Here is a 27,487-nt window from a genome sequence, read left to right as displayed (position 1 = left end):
TTCCACTGCTTCTTAACTCACCTCCCGGCAGATGTCCGAGTCGTTTTGGAGACCGACTCAGGTGTCCCGCTGGCCTCCCCTCGATGGAGATTCTATGGGTATGGCTCGAGGTTAGGATTGAACGAGAAGGTTGAGATGACCCTGTCTGCTTTCGAGCGCGTTGGGCAAGGGCCTTTGGGGCTCATATGCGTTTTCTCCCCTGGCTCTGTTCGATGTGAGGTGGCCTCAAGCCCTTCGTGGGCCAGCCTTCGAACCTCGGTTGGTCGCCGCTCATATCGAATGAGACGACTACCGCTTCGTGACGCGACACGAAGCGTTGTGATGCAATAATTGCATATGTGATGCTTGGATGTATGAGAATGGATGAATGAATGATCACGCACTAGAAAAGTAAAGTGGGGTTTGGTAAAGTTACCTCGATGGCTCAAGTGATGGGTTCAGGGAGCTCTTATCGGATATGTTCGAGTGGAATCTGGGTCCGTCGTTCATGACAGAGTTGGCGTAACCTGCATGGGGCGTCCTACTGCTCCTTACCCATCTCTCGGTAGTGGCCTGAACCATCTGATCGACTTGGATGACCCACTGGCATAGGACTTACCTTGATGGCTTGAGTGATAGGTTCGGGAAGCTCTTACTAGATATGTCTGAGTGGAATCCGGGTCCGTCGTTCGTGACGGAGTCGGCATAACCCGCATGGGGTATCCTACTGCTCCATACCCATCTCACGGCAGCGGGCCTAGCCGTCCGATCAACTTGGGTGACCCTCTGGCATAGGACTTACCTACAGAGATAGAGGATAAGATCATCCCGCCCAAGAAATTAGTTAGGTAGATAAGCTAGGCGACGAACTTGTAATAAATAGACAAGCTCTTAAATTTCATTATGGCCAAATAGATTTTTAGCCCTTCTCCCCTTTTTTATAAAAAGGTTAATGTGTTCTGACCCTTTCTATCATTAAGGCTGTAAAGCTCGGGGTGCGGGTGAACAAACTCTGATCACGCGAGTGAGCAAAAATGTCGTAGCCGTTGGGGTGTAGGTTTCTTGCAGTCCGACCAGTTTTACTCAGCGTTTGTTTCTGTAACCCTTGCTTCTCGGTCACAACGTGAGAGAGCGTCGAGCACATAGAATGTTTGCTAGGTGGATATACTCTTAAACGCGTACCGACTCTTTCCATAATTAAGGCTAAAAAGCTTGTGGTGTGGAAAAAACTTTGATCACACTGGTGAGCAAAAACGCCGTAGCCGCTGGGGTGTAGGTTTCTTGTAGTCTGACCAGTTTTACTCAATGTTTGTTTTCACAACCCTCGCTTCTAGGTCTTAACGTGTGAAAGGGTCAAGCATAGAGAATGTCTACCAGATAGATATGCTTTTATCAGCCCCCAAGTGAGGCCCGACCCCCTGCCCGTTGCTGGGGTCGGGTGTCACTAAAGATCGAGGAGTTGATAGCAAAACTGATAAGAGAAAGTGTGTGTAAATTAAGGGTAAAAGTGACGTAGCTGTTCGATGTTCCAGGCATTGACGAAGACTTCATCGTCGATGGTCTTGAGCTTGTAGGTGCCTAGTCGGAGCACCTCTGCGACAACATATGGTCCCTCCCACGGTGGAGAGAGCTTTGTGGCGGTCCTTGTTGCTCTGGACGAGGTGGGGCTCCAAGTCCCTGACATTGAAGGCCCAACCCCATACTCGACGGCTATGGTACTGGTGCAACGCTTGCTGGTACTTGACCGAGCAAAAGAGGGTGACATCGCGTACTTCATCTAGCTGGTCCATGTCATCCTTGAGAGACGCCTCGACTCCCAATTCATCGTATGCCCTGACCCTCGATGCTCCAAAATCAAGGTCGGTTAGGAGGATAGCCTCGGAACCATAGACCATGAAGAATGGTGTGTAGTCGGTGGCCCAGCTGGGGGTCATCCTCAGGCTCTAGAGCACCGCGGGAAGCTCCACGACCCATCGTTCGCCAAACTTGTTCAACCGGTTGAAGATCCTAGGCTTAAGACCTTGTAGGACCATGTCATTTGCGCGCTCGACCTGCCCGTTCGTGCGGGGGTGCGCCATGGTGGCCCAATCGACGTGGATGTGGTATTTATCATAGAATCAGAGGAACTTCTTTCTAGTGAACTACATGTTGTTGTCCATGATGATGGAGTTCGGGACCCCAAAGCGATGGACGATGTCAAGGAAGAATAGCACGGCTTGCTCGGACTTGATCGCGGAGATTGGTTGAGCCTCTATCCACTTTGTAAACTTGTCTACGGCGACAAGCAAGTGCATATTGCCCCCGGGTGCCCTCTTGAGAGGTCCAACAAGATTGAGCCCCCAGACCATGAATGGCCACGTGATAGGGATCGTTTGGAGCGCTTGGGCTGGCAGGTGGGTCTACCGAGCATAGTATTGACACCCTTCACAGGTGCGCACAATCTGTTCAGCATCGGCTACTATGGTTGGCCAGTAGAAGCCTTGTTAGAACGCATTTCTGACTAGGGTCCTAGGTGCGGCATGGTGCCTGTAGACCCCACCATGGATATCACTCAGCAACTACTTCCCTTATTCGATGGGGATGCAACGCTGCAGGATCTCGGTGTGGCTTTGCCTGTAGAGCTCACCCTCAATAAGGACAAAGGACTTGGCATGATGCACGAGCCACCGAGCCTCTGTTTTGTCCATCGGCAGCGCTTCATGGAGGTGGTAGTCGAGGTAGGGCGTCCTCCAGTCGGCCAGAGGGTCGGGCTCTATCGTTGGATCCTTGTCAAGCTCCATGACTTCGAGGTCGGATGGAGCCGTCGACTGGTTAGCACCCGAGCCTAGGGTAGGCAGCCCATCACTGGTTTGTTCTAGCTCCTCATAGCGGACTGAGGGCTTGTACTGATTGCTGGTGAAGACGCCTATCGACACCGGCTCTCGGTCAGACACTGTTTTCGCCAGCACGTCGACCGCCTCGTTGAGACGCCTCGGGATGTGACTGAGCTCGAGACCGTCAAACTTGTCTTCCAGCTGGCGGACTTCTCTATAATATGCAGCCATCTTGGCATTGTGGCAGCTTGACTCCTTCATGACTTGGTCGATGACCAGCTGGGAGTCATCTCGGATATTGAGCCATCGGATACCTAACTCAATGGCGGTGCGTAGGCCATTGATGAGTGCCTTATAATTGGCCACATTGTTGCAGGAGGGGAAATGGATGCGAACCATGTACCTCATGCGTACCCCGAGGGTCAAAATGAAGACCAGCCTCACGCCGACACCTTTCTTCATCAGTGATCCATCGAAGTACATCGTTTAGTACTCTTGGTCGATGACTGCTGGCGGCATTTGGACCTCGGTCCACTCTGTAATGAAATTGGCCAGCACTTGGGACTTGATGGCCGTTCGAGGGGCATATGAAATTCCTTGACCCATTAGCTCAAGTGCCCACTTTGCAATTCTTCCTGTGGCATCCTGGTTTTGGACAACCTTGCTGAGAGGGTAGAACATCACGATCGTCACCGGATGTGACTCGAAGTAGTGACGCAACTTCCTCTTGGTGACAAGGACGGCGTACAGGAGCTTCCGGATTTGGGGGTAGTGAGTCTTAGAATCGGACAAGACCTCGCTGATGAAGTACACGGGACGCTGCACTTTGAGGGAGGCGCTAACCACTTGCGTGGTGGCCGTAATGTAGAGCAGAAGCGGTTCCCCATCGGTCGGAGGGACTAGGATCGGAGCCTTCGTTAGAAGCTGCTTGACTATGTCAAGTGCCTCCTGGGCCTCCGGCGTCCATTTGAAACGGTCGGCCTTCTTCAAAAGCCAATAGAGGGGGAGACCTCGTTCACCGAGGCGCGAGATAAAGTGGCTGAGCGCGGCGAGGCACCCTGTAACTCGTTGTGCCCCCTTTATGTTCTGAATCGGGCCCATCCTCATGATGGCTGAGATCTTCTCTGGGTTGGCCTCGAAGCCACGCTCAGAGACAATAAAACCTAGCAGCATACCCCTTGGGACTCCAAAAATACACTTCTCAGGGTTGAGCTTAATGTCGTTTGCTCGGAGTTTCATGAAGGCCTGCTCTAGGTCGGCTATGACCTGGTTAGCCACTTTGGATTTGACCACGATGTCATCCACGTAGGCCTCAACGGTCCGTCCGATGAGATCCCCAAGACACTTGAGCATGCAGCGTTGGTATGTAGCTCCCACGTTCTTTAGGCCAAACGGCATTGTGACATAGCAGAATGATCCAAACGGGGTGATGAAAGACATCGTAAGCTGGTCGGACTCTTTTATCGCGATTTGATGGTACCTAGAGTACGCATCACGGAAGCAAAGGATTTCGCACCCTGAGGATGAGTCAACTACTTGGTCTATGTGTGGCAAAGGAAATAGATCCTTTGGACATGCTTTGTTGAGACCTATGTAGTCAACACACATTCTCTATTTCCTACTCTTTTTTCATACAAGAACAGGAATGGCTAACCACTCGGGGTGGTATACTTCCTTGATAAACCCGGCTACCAAAAGCTTCGCAATCTCTTTGCCGATGGCCCTGCGTTTCTCCTCATCGAAGCGATGCAGGCGCTGCTTTATCAGCTTAGAGCATGGCCTGATCTTCAAGGCATGCTAGATGACTTCTCTTAGAATGCCTGGTGTATCCAAGGGTCTCCACACAAAGATGTCTCTGTTGGCGCGGAGGAAGTCAACGAGCGCGCATTCCTATTCAGAGAAAAGCGTGGTGCCAATGCGCACCACTTTGCCCTCGGAGCTGCTAGGGTCTATGAGGACCTCTTTGGCACCTTCTACAAGCTCGAAAGACCTAGCCAACCGCTTAGGGTCAGGCATTTCTTCGATGATCTCCTCCCTGATGGCCGCAAGCTCTTTGGAGGCGACAATTGCCGCGGCGTGTTCGCAGCACTCGACCTCGCACTCATAGGTGTGCTAGAAGAAGGTGCCGATGGTGATGACCCCGTGTGGACCCGACATCTTCAACTTCAGATAGGTGTAGTTGGGGATGGCCATGAACTTCATGTAGCATGGACATCCCAGGATGGCATGGTAGGTTCCGTGGAACCCGACCACCTCAAAGGTAAGGGTCTCCATCCTGTAATTGGTCGAATGCCCAAAGGTGACAGGCAGATCGATCTGCCCAAGTGGTAAGGCCTGCTTTCCTGGCACGATGCCATGGAAAGGTGCCCTGGTCAGCTAGATGTGTGCTCGGTCGATGCCCATGGCATCGAGCGTTTCAGCGTACATGATGTTGAGGCCGCTGCCTCCATCCATCAGCACTTTGGTGAGCCGCTTCATGCTAATGATTGGATCGACTACGAGCGGATATCTTTCTAGCTATGGGGACGCTTTCTGGGTGGTTGGTCCGATCAAAGGTTATGGCGGACTCCGACCATTGGAGGAAGGTAGGCGCGGCTGGCTCAGCCGTATAGACCTCATGGCGCTTGGAGTCATAGGCCGCCGACCCTCCGAAGATCATGAGGCAGCCATCTAGTGCCGAAAATCTACCATCCTTCCCATTGGCATTGTCTGTGGTCAGCTTGGGCTCCTTCCTATGCTCCCTCTTGTTGGAGCCTTTGGACAAGAACTGCTTCATGAGGACGCAGTCCTTGTATAGGTGCTTGATGGGGAAAGCATGGTTTGGGCATGGCCCTTTGAGCAACTTCTCAAAGTGGTTCGGGGTACCCTCGGTGGGCTTCCGACCATCTTTGCGGTCGGCGGTGGCCACGAGCGAGCCCTCGCGCCACTGCTTATTCTTCTTTTTGTTGGGGCGGTTGGAGGCGCCTTCGCCGGCGTCCTCGTCTCGCTTTGCCTTGCCTTTGAGGCGATCAAAAATTGCCCCAACCGCCTCCTTGCCTGAGGCATGGCTGGTGGCAATGTCGTGGAGCTCCTTAGTGGTTCATGGGCCCTTACATACCAGCTTGTGAACTAGGGACACATAGGTGCTCCTAGACAGGAAAGCTCCTATGACGTCAGCATCGGTGACGTTGCGCAGCTCGTTGCACTGCCAGGAGAAGGGCCGGATGTACCCACGAAGATTTTCCCCAGACTTCTGTCGGTAGTTTTTAAGATCCCATGGGTTCTCAGGATGCGCGTATGTGCCCTAGAAGTTTCCCACGAAGATCTCTTTTAGGTCCGTCCAACTTTGTATTCGGTTGGGCGGAAGGTGTTCCAACCACGTTCGTGCCGAATCAGCCAGGAATAATAGAAGGTTGCGGATAATGAAATCATCATTATCCGCTCCACCGGCTTGGCAAGCAAACCGATAATCCTCGAACCATAGTCCGGGATTTGTTTCCCCAGAGTATTTCAGGATGTTGGTCGGCGGTTAGTATCGCGGTGCGAAGGTGGCGTTGAGGATGTGTCGGCCAAAGGCCTGAGGTCCCAGCAAGTCGGGGCTCAGGCTTCGGTCTTTGCCACTGTCGTAGCATTCGCCACGATGAGGGTGGTAGCCATGGCTAGCCTCCTCCCTCGCATCACCGTGGGTATGCCTACGGGCATCAAGGGTGTCGCGCGCGTCACGGTGGAGGCTGAGATGTTCATGCACCGGGACCACAGCGTGCGGCCTACCGCCTTGCAGCGCCTGGTGGACTGACATGTCCCTGTTGGGTTGCTCTGAGGGATCGCGCTGGCTGGTGTCGAGCTAGCGTCATCGGGACAGCAAGCTCTCAGCCTGTTGCGTCACCGTACACTCGAGTAGTGTGCGAATCTCATGATGGGCCCGACGATCCTCGGGTGTCGCGGGCCCTAGAAGCCCTTGGAGCAAGGGCATCGCAGCAACGATGTTCTAGCTTGCCCGGGTGAAGTGTGGGAGGGCTTTATCATCCTCGATGATCCTCCGGTTCATGTCGTGGGCCACAGCGCACGCACGCCCACCATCTCCACAGCGCTCGATCTCTCGTTCGAGCTTTGCGCATTCCTGCTCGAGCTAGAGTCATGCTTCCTCGAGCTCTTGGTGCTGGGCCTTCAGCTGCTCTACCCGTAGGCGAGGTGGGGCCCCTGCATCCCCCTCGACCTTATCATCGAAGCCATTCGTTGGGGTAGCCTCTCCCTCGTGGATGCTTTCGACGTACCCCTTGGGGGTACCTGCCATGAAACATTCACGAGAGGGGTGATGGCTCCCCCTGCTGGAGTCAGAGTTGGAGGGCGACTCTGATTCTCCTGCGAGGAGGTCATGGAAAGATTCCACGACATATTCGGTCATCCCCACAAACTCATCGTTCATGGAGGATGGGGGCGTGCGTTGCGCCACAAGGAGGCCAACGGTCTAGGCGGCGTTGCGCAGACCGAACAGGAGCACTGTTGGGATGCTCTGGATGAGGTATTCCGGGGAAGCGGCTCTCCTCCGACAAGCTACATTGTGACATTGATGAACGAGAAGGTGAGGCGGCCTAAGTCCTCCTGGGATGGTCGGGGTCCCAGTAAGACGCCGAGCTGGCGTTCTAGCCTCCTGTAATCGAAGCTGAGGAAATGGTCGCTCCTAGAGGCACGGGCCTCCAGTGCGCGCAGCCGCAGCTCCTCAAGCGCCTTGGCGATCACATAGAGGCCGGTGGAGTGGAGAGATTGGACGGCGATGGGAGCCTACACCAACTCTCCCCCCGTCATGATGATGAAGTCTAAGTTCCTAAAGCGCACGTGCGCGTCCAGGACCCAGCTGACGTCGTGACTAGCTATCCGAGGCATGATGTGGATATCGAGACGCGCAAAAAGCCCCTACCTGATGCGTCAACTGTCGGTGTTTTGAGTTACCAACTAGTAAATTTCTAGTATTGCACGTCTGACTCAGATGGTGTACTTAGAGGACACGAGGTTTATACTGGTCTGGGCAAAAAGTCCCTACGTCCAATTCGTCGCTGATGCTCGTATTACTAGCACTGAAAAGTTTGTAGTAGGGGTTACAAATGAGCGAGAGAGGGACATGTCCCAAGTCTCTGATGTGCGTGTGCTCCTAAGGCGTGTTAGGGCGTGTGTTTTGATGTCTACAGCCATATAGAGTGGTGAACCACGGTCCTCCCTCCTAGGGCGTACTGCTTCCCCTTTTATAGACAAAGGGGAAGAGCAGGTTACACAGAGAGAAAGAGGGAGAAGAGCCAAGGAGAGGAAGGCTTCCAGGACCGCCGGACCTTTCTTCTTCTGTATGCGGGTCCCACCGACACTGTAGATGGTGACAGGGACGGCTCCATGCCGAGCGCCTGTTCACCGTTGATGCGACGCCCCAGCGTTGTCAACAGGTCGTGATGTCCCATTCCGTCCCGGCGGGCAACACGGCGAACCAGCATAGTGACCACGCGTTCGTCACTGTTGGTGATGTGAGTTCCCTAGAGTGACATGTCGCGGGCACGGGTCATATTGAGATGTGCCCGCTCCCTGCACGATGTCAGAAGTTTGACCTTGGGTTGTACTTTGTGACCCGTAGTGGTTGGCGACTGTGGCAGAACCTCCTAAGGAATCGGGCCCACATGCACCTATCGTTGTCTTAACAGACCTCGGATAGCGTACACGAGTTCCCAACAACTCAACAGGTCTGTCGGGTGTCCTCGGGAAACCCGAATCATCCACGTTTCTCTTTTCAAACAGGATCCCAATCACAGTCATTGCAGATTACAACAGTTTATTCAAATATATACCAGAGTAAAAGATAGCGGAAGTCTTAAGATAACATAATTACAAACCAGTTGTTTTCAAACTTACAATACCATAAGTGTTATACAACCATAGTAGCGGGATAATATTACATTAACTTTATTTATCAAACAAACTAGTGCCTTGTCCAAAGGCCATTCATTACTCCTCATCATCATTGACTTCAAACACTGACATGCAGCAGGGACCAAAACAAGCCTGCGCATACGACTCACCTGCAACAAGGGTTAACAAACCCTGAGTACAAAGGTACTCAACAAGACTAACCCGACGTAACGGGGTGTAAGACTTTAGAGATGCAGGGGTTTGGGGCAAGGTAAGGATGAAGCAAGATTCAAAAGTTCTTTGCCAAAAGCTTACTATTCTTCATTCTATTTTCAAGTTTTACCACTAAGTACTTTTTGTTCATTATCTCAAACTAAATGTACATTTCTCGTATTCCTTTCCTTCTCATTCCATTCTTTTCTCATATTTTAGTAATTCACCAGTCCTACATTGCTTCTGTAATGAATCGAGTCTCCATATCCGCGGAGTACCGGCAATTCGAATTGATTCAAGTCCCAGCTGGGGATTCCTTATCACACGACATATGTAGAACTTAATCTTGCATATATCAACCTCGCTACAGGATCCTCCTATACTAAGCCGTCTCCACGCCACCCGAGAGCACAGCACACCTCAAATCCGGCCACATTCCAGCCACGAGGGTACACGCTACTCCCACCATCTCTCCACTCCCAGTGCGCGGGCATTCGTCTTAGTATCGGATTAGCCGAAGTAGGCTTACCGGAGTATGTGACCAGTACTACAAAGTGTCTCGTTCAGAAGATCCACAATGAGTGGCCTTTAAGCGACATAGTCGGTAACATTACCCAACATTCAAGATAAGTCACCCGGCTAGTCTCTAATTCATTCTACATTCTTTCTTTCTTTGGCCAGTATGCCATCTTTGATTGTATCAAAACTTTTACTTTGAAAGCCTACCATAAAGCATACTAAGCACACTACGCCTTTATAAACGAAAACATCTTCAAGGATGGTAAACAATTATCAAGGTAGGTAATGCATCAAGTAGGTAACATTTGAATTAAACAACTTAATGCAATAAATAACATAGGTGATAAACTTTTCAAAGTAAACAAGGTAAGGGTTTAATGCATAAACCGGGGCTTGCCTTTGTTGACGATTTCCGGTTCCGGATTAGTACCACAATTATCAAATCCCGTGACAACCGGGGATTCTTCCAGAACTTGCTCAACTAGAATCGTTTCGTTCTCGGGTTCTACACGAAATGATAACATATGCTTTAACATGATGATAATGTAAACATGATGCTTTCACGATACATGAAATGTAAAAACACCCGCAATGGATTTTATTTCACGGTACAGTTGCAAGCCAACAAAACCAACCTGTAACCCTATCATTAAGAACCACACATGTGACTTGACCTAATGGATCTTGGAACCCTACTAGTCACAAAACATGACCAAAACAAGATCCAACACTAATCAACACTTAGGGTTTTGACGAGTTAACTTGTTAATGACTTTTGTTATCACATGAAATGTCATTAAGATTTACTAATTACATATTAGATATTAGTTCAAATACTAATTAAGGTACTAAGGATCATTATAAGTTAATGACTCAAGGTCAATAATCAATTCTAAAATCAAACAAATCCCAATTGATTAAACATTAATTAAATGAATAATTAATTAAATAATTAAGTCTACATTAGGTATAAAATAAACTTTGTCCAATTAAGCTCAAATTTATATGTAAGCTTCCTCATGACAAATTAGTGTACCAAAACAAATTTCATAATTTTTGGAGTTATATAGTGACTTACAAAAATCATGAAAATTGCATTTTTCAATTAATGGACTGAATATTTGAACATTCAAAATTTATTCAAATTTCAAGTTTCAAATTTTTAAATCATACTAGAACATGTACAGAAGCTATACAAAAATTTTCAGAATTTTTGGAGCTATGATTATTTTTCTACAAATTTCCAAAGATTCAGTACTATTCACAAATTCAGAAAACAAAAATCAGCACTGTTCTTCTTCTCCCTTCTCACTGACAGGTCGACCCCGCGTGTCAGCGTCACAGAGACAGGGCGCGGCGGCGCTGCCGACTCCGACCGGCAAAACGCGCCGTCGGCGGGACTCTGGCGAGGGGACTGGTACCAACAGGATCACCACCTCACAGCGGACCCATCCCGACCCTTGGACAAGCAGCAGGCAGACCGGAGATGACACTACGACGACTATGGCGGCCACGGCGGCGATAAACGCGGCGGCACATGGCGTATCACCGGCAACAACACAGTAGAGTCAAAAGCGAAGGGTGAAACACGATCAGGGACTCACCACGAACACTTTGATGTGCTCGGTGGAGTCGGAGACACTCTAGAACGTCCTGGCCACGGCGAGCTTGACGGTGGCGGAGCTCCGGCCGGGCTCGGGGAAGAAACAGTTGCGCCGGGCGATTCCGGCCAACACCAGCGACGAGAGCAAATCGAGGAGGAGCGCAAGACCAATGCGATCACGTTGACGTAGCTGGGAATGACCGACGCGGCTCGACGATGCCTACGGCGAGCGGCGGAGCTACGCGGTGGAGGAGCAGAGCAGAGGGGAAGAATGAGAATGACGGCGGCGACTGTGGCTATTTATAGCCGGGATGAGCTCGCCCGGCTGCGACAGCGCACGACAGAGACGCCACGGCGACGGTGACGTGCCTGCGTGCGGGAAAGCGGCGAAATTTGATCGGCGGTGACCCCCCGCGTGGCGCCGGCGGCAAGCAGTGAGGTGGAGATGATTTTTGAAATAATTACAGAACTGCCACTGCATTCATTTCTCAAATTACTCAGAAATTTTCTAAAGAAGTTGAAAATCTCCAAAAATGAAAGTTGTTCAATTTTTCAAGTACTACAACTTTGGTTTAAGAAACATTTTCAAATTCTGCCTCCATTTTGAAATTCAAATTTGGGGTACATTTAAAGATTTGAATCATTTCAAAATTACTCCAAATTTTATATGTAAACTTGAAAAACTTTGAATACCAAAGTTGATCTTCATAAAATAATCTCCAACTTTGCTTTTTGCCTCAACCCCAAATTCCTCATAGATTTTGAATTAGTTAAAAGGGGCAAAAAGGACTTTTATAATTTGAATGTGAATTCAAATTTGATTTGTCTTCCTTTTACTTAGATTTTGATTTTTGACCAGCAACATGGCCCATTAGGATTATTTGAGTCAAAGGACATATGACCTCACATGATCACATGAAATTTAACCCTTGTGGTCATGATCTGTATTTAGGGTTTTTGAAACACATCACATGAAATAACAACATTATAAAATAAACCTTATTTAGTGAATGCATTCAAAACTTTATACTATATGAATGCTTTGCAGTGCACATGATGACATGTCAAATTTTAGTATTAGGTCAAAACACCAGAGGTGTTACAGCGACGGTACGGGCTTCCGTCAGGAGCCACACCTGAGGGGTCGGGCCAGGCAGAGCCCCCGACCCAGAGGTCGGGCGAGGCGGGCCCCCCGACCCAGAGGTCGGGCGAGGTGGAACCCGCGCACCTGGGGGGTCGGTTGGAGCTGTAGCTGCGCTCGTGACTGCTCGGTTGAATCAATGTTGATGATCATTAGCTCCTCCTCTTCGGGTACCCTACTGTTGGTTCCTGACAACATGTTATTCTCATGATCTCACGCGGTCCTTAAATCCTTATGCAGTGGAGGGATGGTCCTTGAGGAAGCCAAGGAGCATGTCGTTGACCTGCTCTGGGAACTGCTCGTGCACGAAGTGGCTCCCCTCCGGGATTTAGGTGATCTTCAGGTCCGGCACGAAGGTGTCCATGATGGCCCCGTTCGGCTTATCCAGAAGCTGGTTTGTTCAGCTTCTTTTTTCAGCCGAAACAGTATTTTTCTCTCACAACAATTCAACCAGAATAGTATTTTCAGCCAGTTTCAGCTAAATTTTAGCAAGCCGAACGGGCCTGATGCCGCCGCGCATGGCAGTCTCGAACCCCGGGAACTTGAAGCAGTAGTCCTTCTCCCCCATCACCATGAACACTGGTACCTTGAACTTGGCGTCCGGCCGGTTCAGGGTCTTGTGTATAGCTCTGCATGCCCAATGGATTTTCCATGGAAGCAAAAGCAACGAACATCAGTCTCTTAGGGCACGTTTGCGAGGGTGTACCTCGCCGGCCTGGCTGGCTGGCCATGGCCTGGCCACCCTTAGTCCGGTCCAAATGGTGCAAGTGGTCGTGTTTGTCATCGTGGCTCAACAGAGCCGAGCTCGATTGAGATCGTGTTTGTTGTGCTTGTAAAATTGAATGCGGTGAACTTAGAGTGCGCCTCCAGCGCTCGAGCGAGCCGCTTCTGCGCTCGAGCGAGCCGTGCCGCCAGGAAACGAACCTCCACCTCGTTTCTCGGGAGCCATGAGAGAGAAGGCAAATTGCACGGCGACAGCCCGGCTCGCTGGTGGGCCCTAGCTCGCAAACATGGGGAGTTGCATGCGGAGGACGCAGCCCGGCCGTCGAGCCAAGGTCACAAACGCCCCCTTAGTGTTGAGTCTCTGCCGTTTGGCTGGCGAGAGCCGAGAGGGGTGCGCGCGGTGGCTACCTGTACATCTGGAGTGGGTAGCGGAAGCCGGACTTCTCGTAGAGCTTGGCATAGGCGTCCAGGTCGTCCGGCGTGGACAGGTCGGCCAGGTCCATGATCTCCTGCCCTTCCTTGGCAATCGGGATGTCGGCGCGGGAGAAGAGCACGTAGACCGTGCGCACCACTCGCCTCACGTCGAACCGGCCGAAGTCGACCTCCGCCCTGCCCGGCTCCTGCAGAAGAGAAGCAGAAGGAACGCCAGCTGCAGACTGTCAGTTTCAATAAGAAGAAGAGTTTTTCAGAGGTGATGCATGCAGTCAGTGGAGTGCTACGCACGCGCCAGCGCAGGACGTAGAAGCCTTCGGGCAGGGTGCCCAGGCACACCACGCCGCGGGTGCGGTCCGGGTGCTGCAGCGCGAACTCGTACGCCGGAAAGGCGCCCCAATCTTTGCCCACCAGGAACGCCAGCACGTGTGGCAAGCAGGCTGATCAGTGGCAGTGGGACACGGCAAATATTTCCGTTTGGTGAGCTGTTGCTTTACCTTTGGGACGTTGAGGGCGTCGAGGATGCCGAGCACGTCAGCGACGAAGTGGTCAAAGGAGACCTCCTCGTGCTCCGGCGGCAGGTCGGACAGCCCGTACCCACGGCAGTCCGGCGCGATGGCGCGGTACCCCGCCGCGGCCACGGCCAGCATCTGGTGGCGCCAGGTGTACCATATCTCCGGGAAGCCGTGCAGGAACACCACCGTGCCCAGGTCGCCTGCAGGAACACACCGGTTGTGAGGTTTTAAATCTAAGAGCTCATGTAACTTTTAGCTGCTTCTCCCAAATAGGCTGAATTTTATATCTTTTATCTAAAAATATAGTTTAATAATCTATATTTATATTAGAAAGAAATGATAAGAAAATTTTTGTCATATATATTTTTTGATGTCTTCTAGACAACTAAATGATACATAACACAAATAGAATAGAATATTTTGATTAATCTAAACTTGTTTGCCTACCATATTAAGACACATTTAGTGAAATTTTAGGTTTTACTAAATACGTATTTATATTTTACTGAAGGCATACTTAACTAATAATAACAATTCAGGGGTCATCGGTACTTTATCGTCATCAAGCTTATTGAACAGCACTATTAATATATGTCGGACTCTCTTTTTACTCTGAACCGCAATACAAATATGGACACTATTATACATGCACACACACCCGTAGAAACAAGCACACATCCTACCATATTACGAGTACCTCCGAAATACTAAGCCGATATGTTTTGAGATCTGTAAGTCATCACATGCACCTCGCTGTCAACAAACATGTTCACCTACCACGAGATGGCATGTTTCAAGTGTTTCAGACGTATGTTTCAAGTGTTTTATCTGGATGTTGCATATGTTGTAATGACTATATACGCATATTACAAGCGTATGTTTCATGTGCTTGAACACATATGTTTCAAGTGTTTCATGTGGATGTTGCAAAATAGATCTAGATGTTGCATATACATGTTTGTTGCAAAAGTGTATGCTTTAGGTGTTTCCATAAGTATGTTGCAAGTGTTTCATCTGGATGTTGTATAAGTAGATTTGGATGTTGCATATATTTGCAATGGCTGCACACGTGTTTTAAGTCTTTGAGGTATTTGCAAGTGTTTCAGACGTATGTTGAAAGTGTTTGAGCTGTTTCGGACGTATGTTGCAAGTGTTTCATTTAAATGTTGCAATGGGACTCACTTACCGCAGCCGGCTGCTGTAGCTGCTGGCGCGCTGTCGTGGTGCGGGCGCTTGAGATCGGCTGACGCATCCGCGACGCGCATCCACAGACGGGGTAGGTGACTGGAACCTTCTCACGTGCGGGCACGGCGTTCAGGACGGGAAGCAGCGTGGGCAGCGGAACAGGCCGCCGCGAGTGACGCGCGCGCTCCGTTCTGTTATGCAGGAACAGACGCGCTCCAGTGCTCCAATCTTTTTTTTTTTTGTTGTTGCGGGCTTGATCAGACGGGTGGAATAAGTAACGTTGCAGCATCCGGACGTGTCCTGGGCCGGACGTCCCGCTAGCTGCCCGTAAAATTTTGCCTTTTGTCATTTGTCTTCATATATATGCTTATCTATTGTGCTAAAAAAATTTAAGATCCATAACAACGTTCGGGCACAAACCTATAAACCTTTTGCTTTAGAAAACCCACCGTAGGCCCAGATACAGCCCATTGAGCCCATGCCATTACGCGAGTACAGTCCACAGCCGCAGATTGGGACTTGGGAGAAGGGGTTTTTATGCCTCCTCACCCCGCTCCGAATCAGCTCGAGGCAGCAGCTCCCCCGCAAAAACCCTAGCTTTACCTCCGCCCCGAGTCTCCCACCAAGCGGCTCCAAGATGAAGCTCGTCAGGTAAGCCAGCATCCCCTTTTCCCCCTCTTTTTCCTCGATTCGGTTCACTCTGCTGATTCGTTTGGTGCAATTTTCGTCCGAATTGGTGCGGATTTGGGCGGGGCATTGCGCTTTAACAGGTTCTTGATGAAGCTGAACAACGAAACGGTGACCATCGAGCTCAAGAACGGCACCGTCGTACACGGAACTATTACCGGTATGACATCCTGCGAACTTTACCACTGTGGGAACTAGAGGGGCGGGGGGCACCTTTAGGTGTGCGGGCTTAGAAAGTAGCTTAATACTGTGTTTGTGGCTATAACCTAGGAAAATGTGACTAACAGAGCCAATATATGATCTTTTACTGTCATCCAGTTTCCTCTTAGTCGAATTACAGTGGATTTTATTCATCTCTAGTATGCCCATATAATCGAGTTATTCCTTCCATATAACATGCGACTTGCAGCATCATGTTTCCATTTTGTGTAATTCACTTTAATTTTTGCATTGCTACCAGTATTGGCTGTTAGAAATCTGATTTGAAGTGTTGGTCATTTTTATAGTTTCTAATGCTTGGTTTCAATGGGTAATGTTGCTCCTGCATACAAAAAATTATGCTTAAAGTGGATAAAATTTTCAGGCGATTTCAGTCGTCAAATGTGGAATTGAAAGATTTCCCGATGCAACCTAAACCAAATTTGAGTATAGTTTTACAAGTTCCTTCTAAGTTAGGTGCTTGTGAAAAATGGAGGGTGAACCAAGCATTTATTTGTGCTTCACACACGACCATGTTTACTTTTCTTGTAGGCATCTTTTTCCCCCCCAAGGGTTCAACTTTCATGTTTACTGACTTAATTAGTCTATACTAGTGCACTTTTGAACTTTGGATAGTATTTTCTTTTTTCATGTCCTCATCATATGTTGAAATTTTCAAGAAATTCATTTTATCTACAATACCTGCACTAGATACTATGGTATTTGATAAAGGATATGTGCATTGTCCTTTATGTATTGGATTAATCCTACTTAGCATTAATAGTCACAATGTAATGTTTCTTTCGTAGTTTGTCAGATCGATTATGATTTACATGTACAGACAGCTAGGTTCAGGTAGTTAAGTATTTTTCATGGTGTTTAGAACTTATCATATGACACTGTAATTAACTAAGAGTAGAGAAGATTTATGTCATTTGTTTGTGATTTAAAAATTGTTCTTCTAATTTCAGTCCTTACAAGAACTCCACAAATCTTAGATTTTGCTTTATTGGTAGGATCAGTTATTCCGTAGTCCGTACCAGTATAACTAAACATGGCAATCTCTACCAACATTCAAAAATCTGAAGCAGGGAGAATTTTGAAGTTTGATCTTGAGTTATTGTTGAATGTGTCTTGCAGAATGTGTAGGAAATACTACTATGGCATTTAATTAGGTTAGTAAGCTGCCCAAGTACATAGGATATTTCAATGGTAGATTATTTAGAAATTTGAATGTTGAAGTGACATGAGATGTAAGATTACAGATTTTGCCAGAAAACAACAATGGCTAGTCTTTTAATCTTTTACTTACTAGCCTTTCATTTGTCGCCTATATCATTGCATATCTGTCAGCAGCTTTCGTGTGATTTTTATTATAATCAGTTTTTAACATCCCATTAAAATTCTCTCCCATTCCCTCAGACTTTGCAGTAATCCTAGAAATAAGATTATTCAGTACTGTATTCTGAATTTATGATCACTTTGTAGGCGTTGACATCAGCATGAATACTCATCTGAAGACTGTAAAGCTGACGCTAAAAGGGAAAAATCCTGTTACCCTTGATCACCTTAGTGTGAGGGGAAACAACATCCGCTATTATATCCTTCCTGATAGCCTAAATCTGGAGACTTTGCTGGTTGAGGAAACACCAAGGGTCAAGCCTAAGAAGCCTACTTCTAGTCAGAGTTCCTTTTCTTATTCTCCCATTTCAACCTTAGATTTACTACCTGCTAGGACTGTCATCTTATCCATCTTCATCCAAAACCAGGGAAGCCGTTGGGACGTGGGCGTGGCCGTGGTCGTGGGCGCGGTCGGGGTCGGGGACGGGGACACTGAGCATGCTGGCTGCTTTTGGAAATTGCACTGCATGCATCTGCAGTGTAATCTACATTCCTATCAGTTGCACGGAGTTTGGAAATTGCACTGCGTGCATCCGCAGTGTAATCTACATTCCTATCAGTTGGACGGAGTATGCCTTTGATTACGGCAATCATATTAGTGTCAGTTGTTTTTGCTGTGGACTCATGTTGATGAGGTTACAATGTGATCATATGTTCTTTCCCTAGCACTCATATGGATGACCACTAAATACTATCTTTATTAAGCATATGTCCTACTTTTTGCCTAAGATACCACGCAATGATGGTATTGTCTAATCGCAGGTGTTCTATGCCTTACATTCCCAATGTATTTCTCTCACAACAAACTAGCACCAGCCAGCCCAAACCAGCCCAAAAACCAACCAGCAAACAGGCCGATTATCAGTGCCGAGATCATTCTCTAGTCAGCCATACTTGTTGCAATTCTGGAGGAAATGCAAATGTCATGATCTTTGTTTTCTTTAAAGATTCTTGTGAGAATCCAGTGATGCAATCAGGGAGATTGGCCAGTCGCCATAAGCATCACCTGACCTTTTTTTTTGTTGAAAAAAGACACTGAAAAGGGTGTCTTATATCTGATATTGATAAAGGAAAACAGTAGACTTTGCCACAGCGATAGGCAGCAGAGTAACAACACTGGCCACACAAGCATATTCACATTTTTAACAAATGAAAATACCATAATAAAGCCGATCGCAGTTTGGCTACAGAAGACAGCCCATGGGGCAATAATAATCGTGAATGATTGCCTTTACAGAATCCAGTAATGCAATCAGGGAGAGATTGTCCAGCAAGATCTATGCCTCGGGTTGTTGCTATGTAAGCACCACCAAATTTCATCGTAGCGATAGGGTTGCAGGGAAAGAACATGACTTGCCAGAGAAGCATATATACATTTTGAACAAATGAATACCATAAAACTGATTTCAATTTGGATACAGAAGACACAAAGGTAGTAATCGTGAATGATTGGCTTTACAGAAAGATTGCACAAGTTGAAACGACAGCTAACACTGAAGATGGTTTCTTCATGGATTGAAACGTGATGGCTGAACGAACAAATCATCCAGGGCCAGCTACGCAAACATCAAGATACTGCAGGGAGAACCTTGTGCAATTGTATGACTTGCTGCCACCACTCAACTGCAGCAGCCACCAGCCTGAGAGGACGAGCCAGCACCACCTCCAGATGAGTTGGGAACAACGTAGCCAACTTTGATCCCGTTGGACTGTAACATTTAGGGAAAACGTTATATATAATGCAAAACATATAAAAGATTACAATGTTTCATCAACACACACAAAAAAAGGAATAGTATGGTACCATCCTGTACCTGGACACTTCATGCAAAAGACATGTACCTCTTTCACATTAAAGAAAGAATTTCTCCACCCCAAAACCGTAAAAGAATATCAAATTTTGGTTTCATGTATACTTGTAGTAGTTTACAATCTAGATCATATTAATACCATCATCGAAAAAAAACTTAAAAGGACGCCTATCATTACACATTCACACTCATATAAAAAAAATAATGTAAGACTACTCTTTCAACCATTAGCTTTGATGAGGATTAGAGATCTAGAATTCCATAACCATACTTCCTACTGTTAAGTAGTAAGTAGAAAAGGTTTGAATTGGAAGAGTTGTAATGTCACCCCCCCCCCCCCCCCCCCCCCCCCCCCCCCCCCACCCCCCCTCTTTTTCTGCACCAAAAAATCTTGCTGAAGCTGAGGTTTTGGGAATCCTACACAAAATACTACGGAGTACATAACATCATATGGTTCATATGGTAGTTCAATTGGTCTTGAATGTACAAGTAAGTAAATGCATCAGATAGGCCACAAACATTTTTAATCAATCTTCTACAGGTTTCTAGAAAGACAAAAGGATTTGGGGGGCAGTGAAAAAGTGCAAGAGTTTTTTTAAGTTTTGTGCAAAAATGTGACTGAAATGACAGTTCTATTCTTTTGTTGTTTTTTCGATTTCTAGTGGCAAGTTTGCAATAATCATGCAAACCAGTGGCAAGTTTAAGACCAATCCCGCATTAAATGAATTATTACTGTAAAGTGCAAGAGGTTTTTTTTTAGTTTTGTGCAAAAATGTGACTCAAATGACAGTTCTATTCTTTTGTTGATTTTTACGATTCTAGTGGCAAGTTTGCAATAATCATGCAAACAAGTGGCAAGTTTAAGACCAATCCCGCATTAATGAATTATTGCTGTGGTATAAACTTGCGATCTCAGTAATTACGAATGCTTAGCACAACCTTGAACAAACACTTGAAAAAGGAAAGGAAGTTACTAAAGACTAACCTCATTTGATACATCAAATATGCCATCTTGGATTTTCTTGTATATTGTACCAGCGGTCTTAATGAATGCCTACATCAGAAAAAGATGTTAAAATGGTTAGAAAACACACTAGTGGGCAATAGCTGTAAACATGTAGTAGGGTAAAAAATTCACCTCCTCAACATTTTGTGCAGTTTTAGCAGATGCCTCCATAAAGACCAGACCATGCTCCTTGGCAAACTGTTCGCCTTCCTCATAGCTCACAGCACGTCTATGAGAAAGATCACATTTGTTTCCAATCAGCATCACTGTCATGTTAGCATTTGCATGCTGCCTGGCATCTTCTAGCCAACTTGCGAGATGATTGAAGGTCTCCCTCCTGAAGTCCGGTGACAAACAAATTATCAGTGATTGTAAATGCCGAAATAAGATATAGAACCAAAAAAACATATAAGTAGTGAGTACCTAGTGATATCATAAACCAAAAGGGCACCAGCAGCACCTCTGTAGTATGACCTAGTAATAGATCTGAATGATTCTTGGCCCGCCTGAAATTCAAGTCATAATCAAATGAGAATATAGAGCTTTATGACTTCAGACTCAACAAAAAAATAATGTTGCAGTTGTAGTTAATTAAAACCATACTCCTAAGCAAATAAACAAAAGCCAACAAGAACATACCACATGATGAAGAAACAAACAATTATAAAGATAAGCAGATTCTGAAACTCGAAGTTAGGTGGGAAATGGCAATAAAAAGGCTTTACATGTTACAATACCCTGGTTACAAGTGTTAAATAAATTTTGAAAACATGTAGCCAGACCATGGGAGCAATTACCAAAGGTATTTTAGCAACAAAAGTGTTGCAATTACATATAGTTGAGATCAATACAGGTGCAATTGTCTAAGAGGAGATATTTCTTATATCACTATATAACTTTATTAGGTTTATTGATAAGTACGAATAAAATCAGCGATCATACTTGCAATTCAGAATGCAAGACTATGCTTCTTTTGGTACTGCCAGTAGTACTCTATATGGAAACAAGGACTAATAACATATTGTAATCATAATATACTAAAGCCTGTTAGCTTGTTGGGGTCCGGTGGTATGTCACTACCTCGATTGACAGTAGCAAAGCATGGCCCATGAACTAGAGGGGGCTAAATTGCTTACTTCAGCATCAAATCATGGTGAGATGTTAAATAGACTTCTAGGGATTTATGGGTCATTGAATTTCTGTCAAGCAGCAAGGGGGGAGGGGGGGTTGGCCTCCACTACCCTCCGCCCCTATCGACAGATGCTGATTGATTTGATAGTGATAGCCTAAATTTGGGATGTTTTTGTAAAGGGTTATTTGGATTGGTACCATTACAATTTTCAAAGTTTGGAGAAGTACCATTACTATTCAGCTATTGTGAAGCGCACCATTATAATTCTTCGTTTCTTTGAAACATGCCATTGTGTACGCCTGGGAAGGACATGGGCCCAGCTGCAGGTGTATCTGGCGACTGCGTATTTTCGTATGGTCGGTCTTTGCCCCTCACCATCTGCTGGAAAAAGGTCCACGGCATCAGGCTGACTGGCCTCTCTCACTCTCTTCCTCCTCTCGTCCTCTCGAATCGTCTCAGGCGAAACCCTAACCCTAGTAGGGCAGAGCCAGACGGCAGCGACCGGGACGGCGACGACCGAGAGGAAGGCAGCTGCTGGCCATTGCTGACCTTGGATGCGATGGATCCCTGATGAGCGGAATGGCTGACCCCCTCAGGTGCGGTTTGCGGGAGATGGAGGACGGCGACATGCATACGACCTTATTCGCTTTCTATAAAAGCAGGGTATCCTACTTGAAAAAGGAAAATTGACAAGAGTCTGCAGAAGGATACAAAATTTTGCACAGAGTGGCTGGATGTTGCAGAACTGCAGAGTCTGTGATTCCAAAATCGCAACATTATCAAGTCAGTACAGAAAACCGCAAGAGGAACATAAGTACCATCGGCAATTAAGGATCCCAATGGCCAATACTCAACTGCCTTGTTTCTGAATTATTTTGAAATTCCTACAGCCACCGTTGCTTAAAACTGCTAACCTCGCACACAGCCTAAACAACACCACGAAGAGGACAGGAAAAAAAGAAGGGAAGAGAGGAGCACGACGGACCGTGTCCCAAATCTGGAGCTTAATGGGCTTATTGTCGATGGTGATCATGCGGGCGCCGAATTCAACGCCGATGGTGAGGTCGTGCACGGGCTGGAAGCGCTTGTCCGTGAACTGCAGCAGCAGGCACGACTTCCCCACGCCTACAACACAAACAACCAATCAACCAACCGATCAATCGCCGCTCGTATCTACCGACACCGACGACCATACGACACCCGAGCAGCAGATCCCCAGCCGTGTGGATCCAATCCAATCTCCCCCGCGCGGGGCAGGGCAGCGGGGATCAGAGGAGCAGCCGATACGGGAGCGAGGGGGCGACGGACCTGTGTCGCCGATGATGATGTACTTGAAGAGGTAGGCGTACGACATCCTCGATCGATAGGATCGGGTCGGTCGGTCCCGGCGGCGGCGGCGGTCCTGCGGCGGCGAGTTCCGGAGGATTCGGTTCGATCCTGCGTCGTTGGGGACTTGGGGTGGGGGTTGTCAAGGCCGAACGGGAACGGAGCTAGCGAAACGTAACTGGACGCGACAGCTAATGGCGACGCGTCCCGTCCCAGCGCTCCCAATCAGGATTCCAACGGGGCGCCTCGCTGGCTGGGCGGTGGGCCGGCGCGCGGCGCGGTTTTGCCTGCCTTCGTACCTAAGGAATTGCTGCATGTGATGTGTTTTTCTTTTTCACTTCTTGCCTGAATTTTAAAATAATTTCAGGCTTTTATGCCACCAAAGTATAAGTAAATTATTATTTTTTATTTTTTCATTTGTCTTTATATCATAATATATTAAATTTATAGAAATAATTATAAATTGTTAATTATTTTTGTGCCAACACAAAAAAAATTGTCGGGTTACTGGTTTTGTCTAACATGTTTTCTATTCTCGGAATTAAAAATTGCAGATTGTGCACACAGAATTGTAACGAACTAAACCTGCAATTTTAATATAAATATATGGCCGGAAAGAAAACTAAAACGCAGGCACCTAAATTTTAGCAAATCCTTTTCTTTGATATAATTGCACCAAACAAGTGAATGGACATTCACCAGCACATACTTCTTATAATCTTATATGAACACAATGAAGAATAGCATTTTGAGATTGACGAAAGTTACCATAATCTTGCTACATCATCTATATTTCAAAAGATGGTGTTTCTTTCGAGAATAAATCTCGCTACTTCATTGTAGAATAATCTCTGCAAAACACAACATAAGCATATTCTAACACTAATATAATCAAGTCTTAGCATTGTGCTAATTGGGAGCTCTCAAATGTAAGTAAACATGTCCCCTCTAACTTTAGCCACCTTCAACAATATCCAGAAGGCCCAATCAATAATATCCACAAGGCCTGGCGTGAGGTATAAACAACTCCAACACATATAACTAGCCGTTGCACTTACTGGCACAAAAATAATATAATTGTGTGTACTAATGTGTCTTCACTAAAGTACATGGGTATAGTCAAACTAACATTTAGAAAATGCTATTGAACCCTCGACAACATCTTTATGCAATCTTCTCAGAAAGTACATGGGCATAAAGTGTCTAAGCAATCTTCACTCCTACTATGGAATTGCACTGGTAAGCATCTTCCTCATCACTAGTGTAGGATGATGCCCTTGTCAATGTTCTGGTGAAACATTTGGCACGCATTGCTTGTGCAGTTGAAAATAAGAATTTAGTTGGTAATGGCCATTTTTACATTGCAACACCGAAAATTATAAGGTACTGTTACAAAATAATGGTTGTTTGCCATGAACACCACACCCATTAAAATATTAATTTTCAAATCTTGAAGAAAGAAAGTTTAACACCCTAAATTTAATTTTGCAATAACTAAAGTTTTTGTTAGAGTTGAATAGAGACAACACCTAATTATTAGAAGGAGGAAAATAACATGTCATAAAATAAATTAAAGACAATAGGTTATGAAGTTGTTGCATTCATGCCCTCATGCATTATGTTTAATTGGATGTGAAAATGATTTAAAATGCATTTGAACAAAAAGGATTTAAAATCTATTTGAAAAACATGTTCGCAAAAATATCAAAAGTTCCTAATGTCGTTTTGGCCAAATACCACTTCAAAGCCTGGCCCAAACTACTCTTTTCCACCCCCTTCCTTGTTTTCGGCTAGCCCATCGTCCTAACTCTAATCAAACCTATGAGTTTTGGTGACTATGTGAGTATAGGAATAAATGGATGAAAAATGGGCCAGATCGGAGGTCAAGTGACCTAACCCTAGGTCGGCCAACTCCCCATCTACCCACCAATGCATCCCATGCGAAGGAAACACACTTGGGAATCATCCTACATGTTGGTTCAACATCGGTTTAAATCGAGGGATGAGATGAATCAAGCACAAGGATTCATGGGCCCATCCAACAGGTCCATTCCAATACTTTTTAGTCAAGACTTTTTTTCATTTAAGATCACTTATTCGTGGCTAAAATATCCAATACAAGGGATGTTGTATTAACATTTTTTAATCTTGTATGAACATTTGACGAATATCCTCTGCGCCATAAGCCAATCAATATATAAAAGAAGTCTTGGGGCGAAGACACTTGTGGCCATTTTCATTGTGACTAACTCAATTGCATTCACCATAGTAAAACACACATTAGTCACAATACTTGTGCTCATCCATCACCAAAACTCTAAGCACACAACATTGGGCCTAAATGTGTTCAACCATACAAGGATTAATATTGTGCAATTCTCAAAAGCATAATGTAAAAGAAGTTTGATTAATTCATAAAAGGTTGTTGGTGTTGGAGGGAGTAAGGTTGTCCGCACCGCGCAGCGGTAAAGGCGACGGTACGCCAGCGGTAGCGTACCGCGCGTCCGCACCGCGCGCCTGTAAATGGCCCGGGAGCGTACCGGCTGCACAGAAAAACTCCACGGACCGCGCACGCGAGAGAGAAAACGTTAAACACTGTAGAAATACTGTAGCGTAGAGAGAGAAAGAGTTGGTGAGAGAGAAAGAGAGAGAGTGGAATAAAATATGGAATAGTGGGTATAGAGTATGGGATAGAGATAACACGGATGCGCGAGAAATGGATATAGAGTACAGAATCTCAATGACTAGGATAGAATATTTCTTTTTAGAGATGAAAATATAGGTGAACGAGTGCGGATAGCCTAAGAAGTTTCTACCACCCCTTAAGTTTTATTAGTTGGCCAGAAACCGACAACAATTAAAAAGGCTCTCACTTTTCTCAAGAGATTGTTGGGGCTAGTTATTAAGGTTGAAGACTTCTAAATTATTAAAGCAGATTCACGTCACTGCACCGCAAAATTACCCCACTATACAGTCCCTCACGGGGCACACCTGCGACCGGACTGCTGCGGGCCTGCGGCGCTGCCTATCTAGGAGTACAGTATAGGACGGCGCACGCTTCCGACAGAATGAGCCAGTACACGTGCGCATGGCAGGTCTACCTCGCTTCTTGTCGTGGTTGCGTTGCGTATTTGCGTGCCAAGCAGACGGCCGACCAGCACCACATTGCTGCCTCTCGGAGTAATACACGTACGGTTCAGATCGGGATCAACGCCTTGTTTAGATGCCATCCAAATTTTAAGTTTTTTTACTCTCTCTCCATCACATCAATTTTTAGCCGCTTGCATGGAGTATTAAATATAGATAAAAAATAATTAATTACACAGTTTAGTTGAAAATCACGAGATGAATATTTTGAGCCTAGTTGGTCCACGATTTGACAATATTTACCAAATAAAACGAAAATGATACTATTCATCGGGTTCACTTTTTTTGCAAAGTGAACGAGGCCAAATAAAACATGTCTTCCTGTCATATCTGGTTCAGATCGGGAGCAAATAATAATTTCTATATATAAAGTATACATATCGCCCGCAGCGCACCACGCATCGGATCGATCGCTGCACCGCTGTTGACTTTATAATAAAATATGGGAACGAGATTACCTGACCGAGCTCTTGGCTCATGTATTTATACTCAAACATAATGTACAACAGATTACATGCTGATCTCAACAGATCATGCCGTAATACACGAGATACATACGCTTGCCTTATAAGCTAAGTTACAACAGCCGTATCATATCATATCAACAGAAGATATCCTATCATCTAACACTCTCCCTCAATCTCAGCCACTAACAAGGTTGAGATTGAATCTAAACTCCTTCAATTTGGATGCCGTGATAGGCTTTGTGAATCCATCTGTCAATTGATCATCGGTGTTTATGAACATGATGTCCAAGAGCTTCTGTGCTACCCTTTCATGCACAAAATGTGGAGTCTTTCAATGTTTCCATGATTTTCGATGCTTGTAAACCGAAGAATCTCCGAAGAAGTTTCATGATTTCGTGAAGAGGGCGACGAGGTGGTAAGCATCGTACGTGACAAACTTGCGCGAAACCTCAATTTTTTATCATAGCCTCCACATATGATATCTTGACATCTTGACAAGTTTCATGATTTTCGAACTTCGTTTGCTTTTTATAGAATTTAAAAACAACTCGACCGTAAATTCGTAGTCATGTTTCGTGAACAAGATGTTCAAAATTGATGGTCTGTTCCTGGATACGGCATCACATTATACTAAATAACATGAATATCATTTTTCCATTCATTTTTTCATTATTCGAATGACTAGCAGTTACAATTTGAATTATCCAAGAAAATTCAATTAAATGAAATAAATTAAAGAAATATAGAAAAAGTCCGAGAAATGTGCCACATTGAAACATGGAGTACCAGGTATTGTATGAGGACTGCAGAAAAAGTTTGGAGGTCAAAAGTAAAAAAAAAATATGGTTTGCCGAGTATAAAAAAATAACACTCGGCAAATGAGCCTCTTTACCGAGTGTCAGGACGACGGGCACCCGGCAAAGATTTTTAAATTTTTTTTAAAAAACCCCTCTTTGTCGAGTGCCAGGCCAGGTGGCACTCGGCAAAGAATTTAAAAAAATAAAAAACCTTTGGCAAGTGCCAGATTGGGGGCATTCGGCAAAGAATTAAAAAAAACATTTGCCGAGTGCCAGATCAGGGGCACTCGGCAAAGGAGGAATTTAACCCCGCCAGCTAGGCTGGCCCACACACACCGCACACACGCACGCACCCGCGCCACCGGCCAGCGCAGCGCCGCCCGCGCCGCTGCAGGAGGAGGAGAAAGAGAGGAGGAGGAGGAGAGGAGGAGAGGAGGAAGAAGGAGGAAGAGAAGGAGGCCGTTGAAGCAATGGTGCCTTCGCATCCGGCCATCTCGGTCGCCATTCTGCAGTGGTGAGCCCTT

The 27,487-nt window shown here is 46.3% G+C and overlaps 3 protein-coding genes across 3 annotated transcripts; 1 reads left to right on the top strand and 2 right to left on the bottom strand.

The window, feature by feature from the left end:
* Positions 1–12,464: 12,464 nt before the first annotated feature.
* LOC136463687 (uncharacterized) lies at positions 12,465–13,941 on the bottom strand. The gene is made up of 5 exons (XM_066462658.1): positions 13,790–13,941; positions 13,583–13,712; positions 13,268–13,479; positions 12,636–12,765; positions 12,465–12,515 (listed from the first exon to the last, which is right to left on the bottom strand). Exons 1-5 carry the CDS (start codon positions 13,939–13,941, stop codon positions 12,465–12,467), a joined length of 675 nt encoding a protein of 224 aa, XP_066318755.1.
* Positions 13,942–15,504: 1,563 nt separating this feature from the next.
* On the top strand, positions 15,505–17,986 carry LOC136463686 (small nuclear ribonucleoprotein SmD1a-like). The gene is made up of 4 exons (XM_066462657.1): positions 15,505–15,642; positions 15,762–15,838; positions 17,365–17,556; positions 17,646–17,986. The coding sequence occupies exons 1-4, from the start codon at positions 15,629–15,631 to the stop codon at positions 17,711–17,713; spliced, it is 351 nt and encodes a 116-aa protein (XP_066318754.1). The 5' UTR covers positions 15,505–15,628; the 3' UTR covers positions 17,714–17,986.
* A 660-nt stretch (positions 17,987–18,646) lies between these two features.
* On the bottom strand, positions 18,647–22,755 carry LOC136463685 (ras-related protein Rab-2-A-like). The gene is made up of 6 exons (XM_066462656.1): positions 22,535–22,755; positions 22,212–22,351; positions 20,518–20,600; positions 20,227–20,431; positions 20,074–20,142; positions 18,647–18,986 (listed from the first exon to the last, which is right to left on the bottom strand). The coding sequence occupies exons 1-6, from the start codon at positions 22,578–22,580 to the stop codon at positions 18,897–18,899; spliced, it is 633 nt and encodes a 210-aa protein (XP_066318753.1). The 5' UTR covers positions 22,581–22,755; the 3' UTR covers positions 18,647–18,896.
* Positions 22,756–27,487: the final 4,732 nt, after the last annotated feature.

Source organism: Miscanthus floridulus, chromosome 7 (assembly GCF_019320115.1).
Source record: "Miscanthus floridulus cultivar M001 chromosome 7, ASM1932011v1, whole genome shotgun sequence".
Taxonomy (NCBI): domain Eukaryota; kingdom Viridiplantae; phylum Streptophyta; class Magnoliopsida; order Poales; family Poaceae; genus Miscanthus; species Miscanthus floridulus.
The sequence above is the reverse complement of the archived record's forward strand: the minus strand, read 5'-3'. Positions and strand labels throughout refer to the sequence as shown.

Coding starts and splice junctions, on each gene's coding strand:
- LOC136463687 (XM_066462658.1), bottom strand. CDS start 13,941: ATGCTGGCCGTGGCCGCGGCGGGGTACCGCGCCATCGCGCCGGACTGC. Junction 13,713..13,789: donor GACGCCCTCAACGTCCCAAA/GGTAAAGCAACA, acceptor GCCACACGTGCT/GGCGTTCCTGGTGGGCAAAG. Junction 13,480..13,582: donor TCTACGTCCTGCGCTGGCGC/GTGCGTAGCACT, acceptor TCTCTTCTGCAG/GAGCCGGGCAGGGCGGAGGT.
- LOC136463686 (XM_066462657.1), top strand. Junction 15,839..17,364: donor CGTACACGGAACTATTACCG/GTATGACATCCT, acceptor ATCACTTTGTAG/GCGTTGACATCAGCATGAAT. Junction 17,557..17,645: donor GCCTAAGAAGCCTACTTCTA/GTCAGAGTTCCT, acceptor ATCCAAAACCAG/GGAAGCCGTTGGGACGTGGG.
- LOC136463685 (XM_066462656.1), bottom strand. CDS start 22,580: ATGTCGTACGCCTACCTCTTCAAGTACATCATCATCGGCGACACAG. Junction 20,601..22,211: donor AGCTCCAGATTTGGGACACG/GTCCGTCGTGCT, acceptor CTTGAATTTCAG/GCGGGCCAAGAATCATTCAG. Junction 18,987..20,073: donor TATTTGATGTATCAAATGAG/GTTAGTCTTTAG, acceptor TAAATGTTACAG/TCCAACGGGATCAAAGTTGG.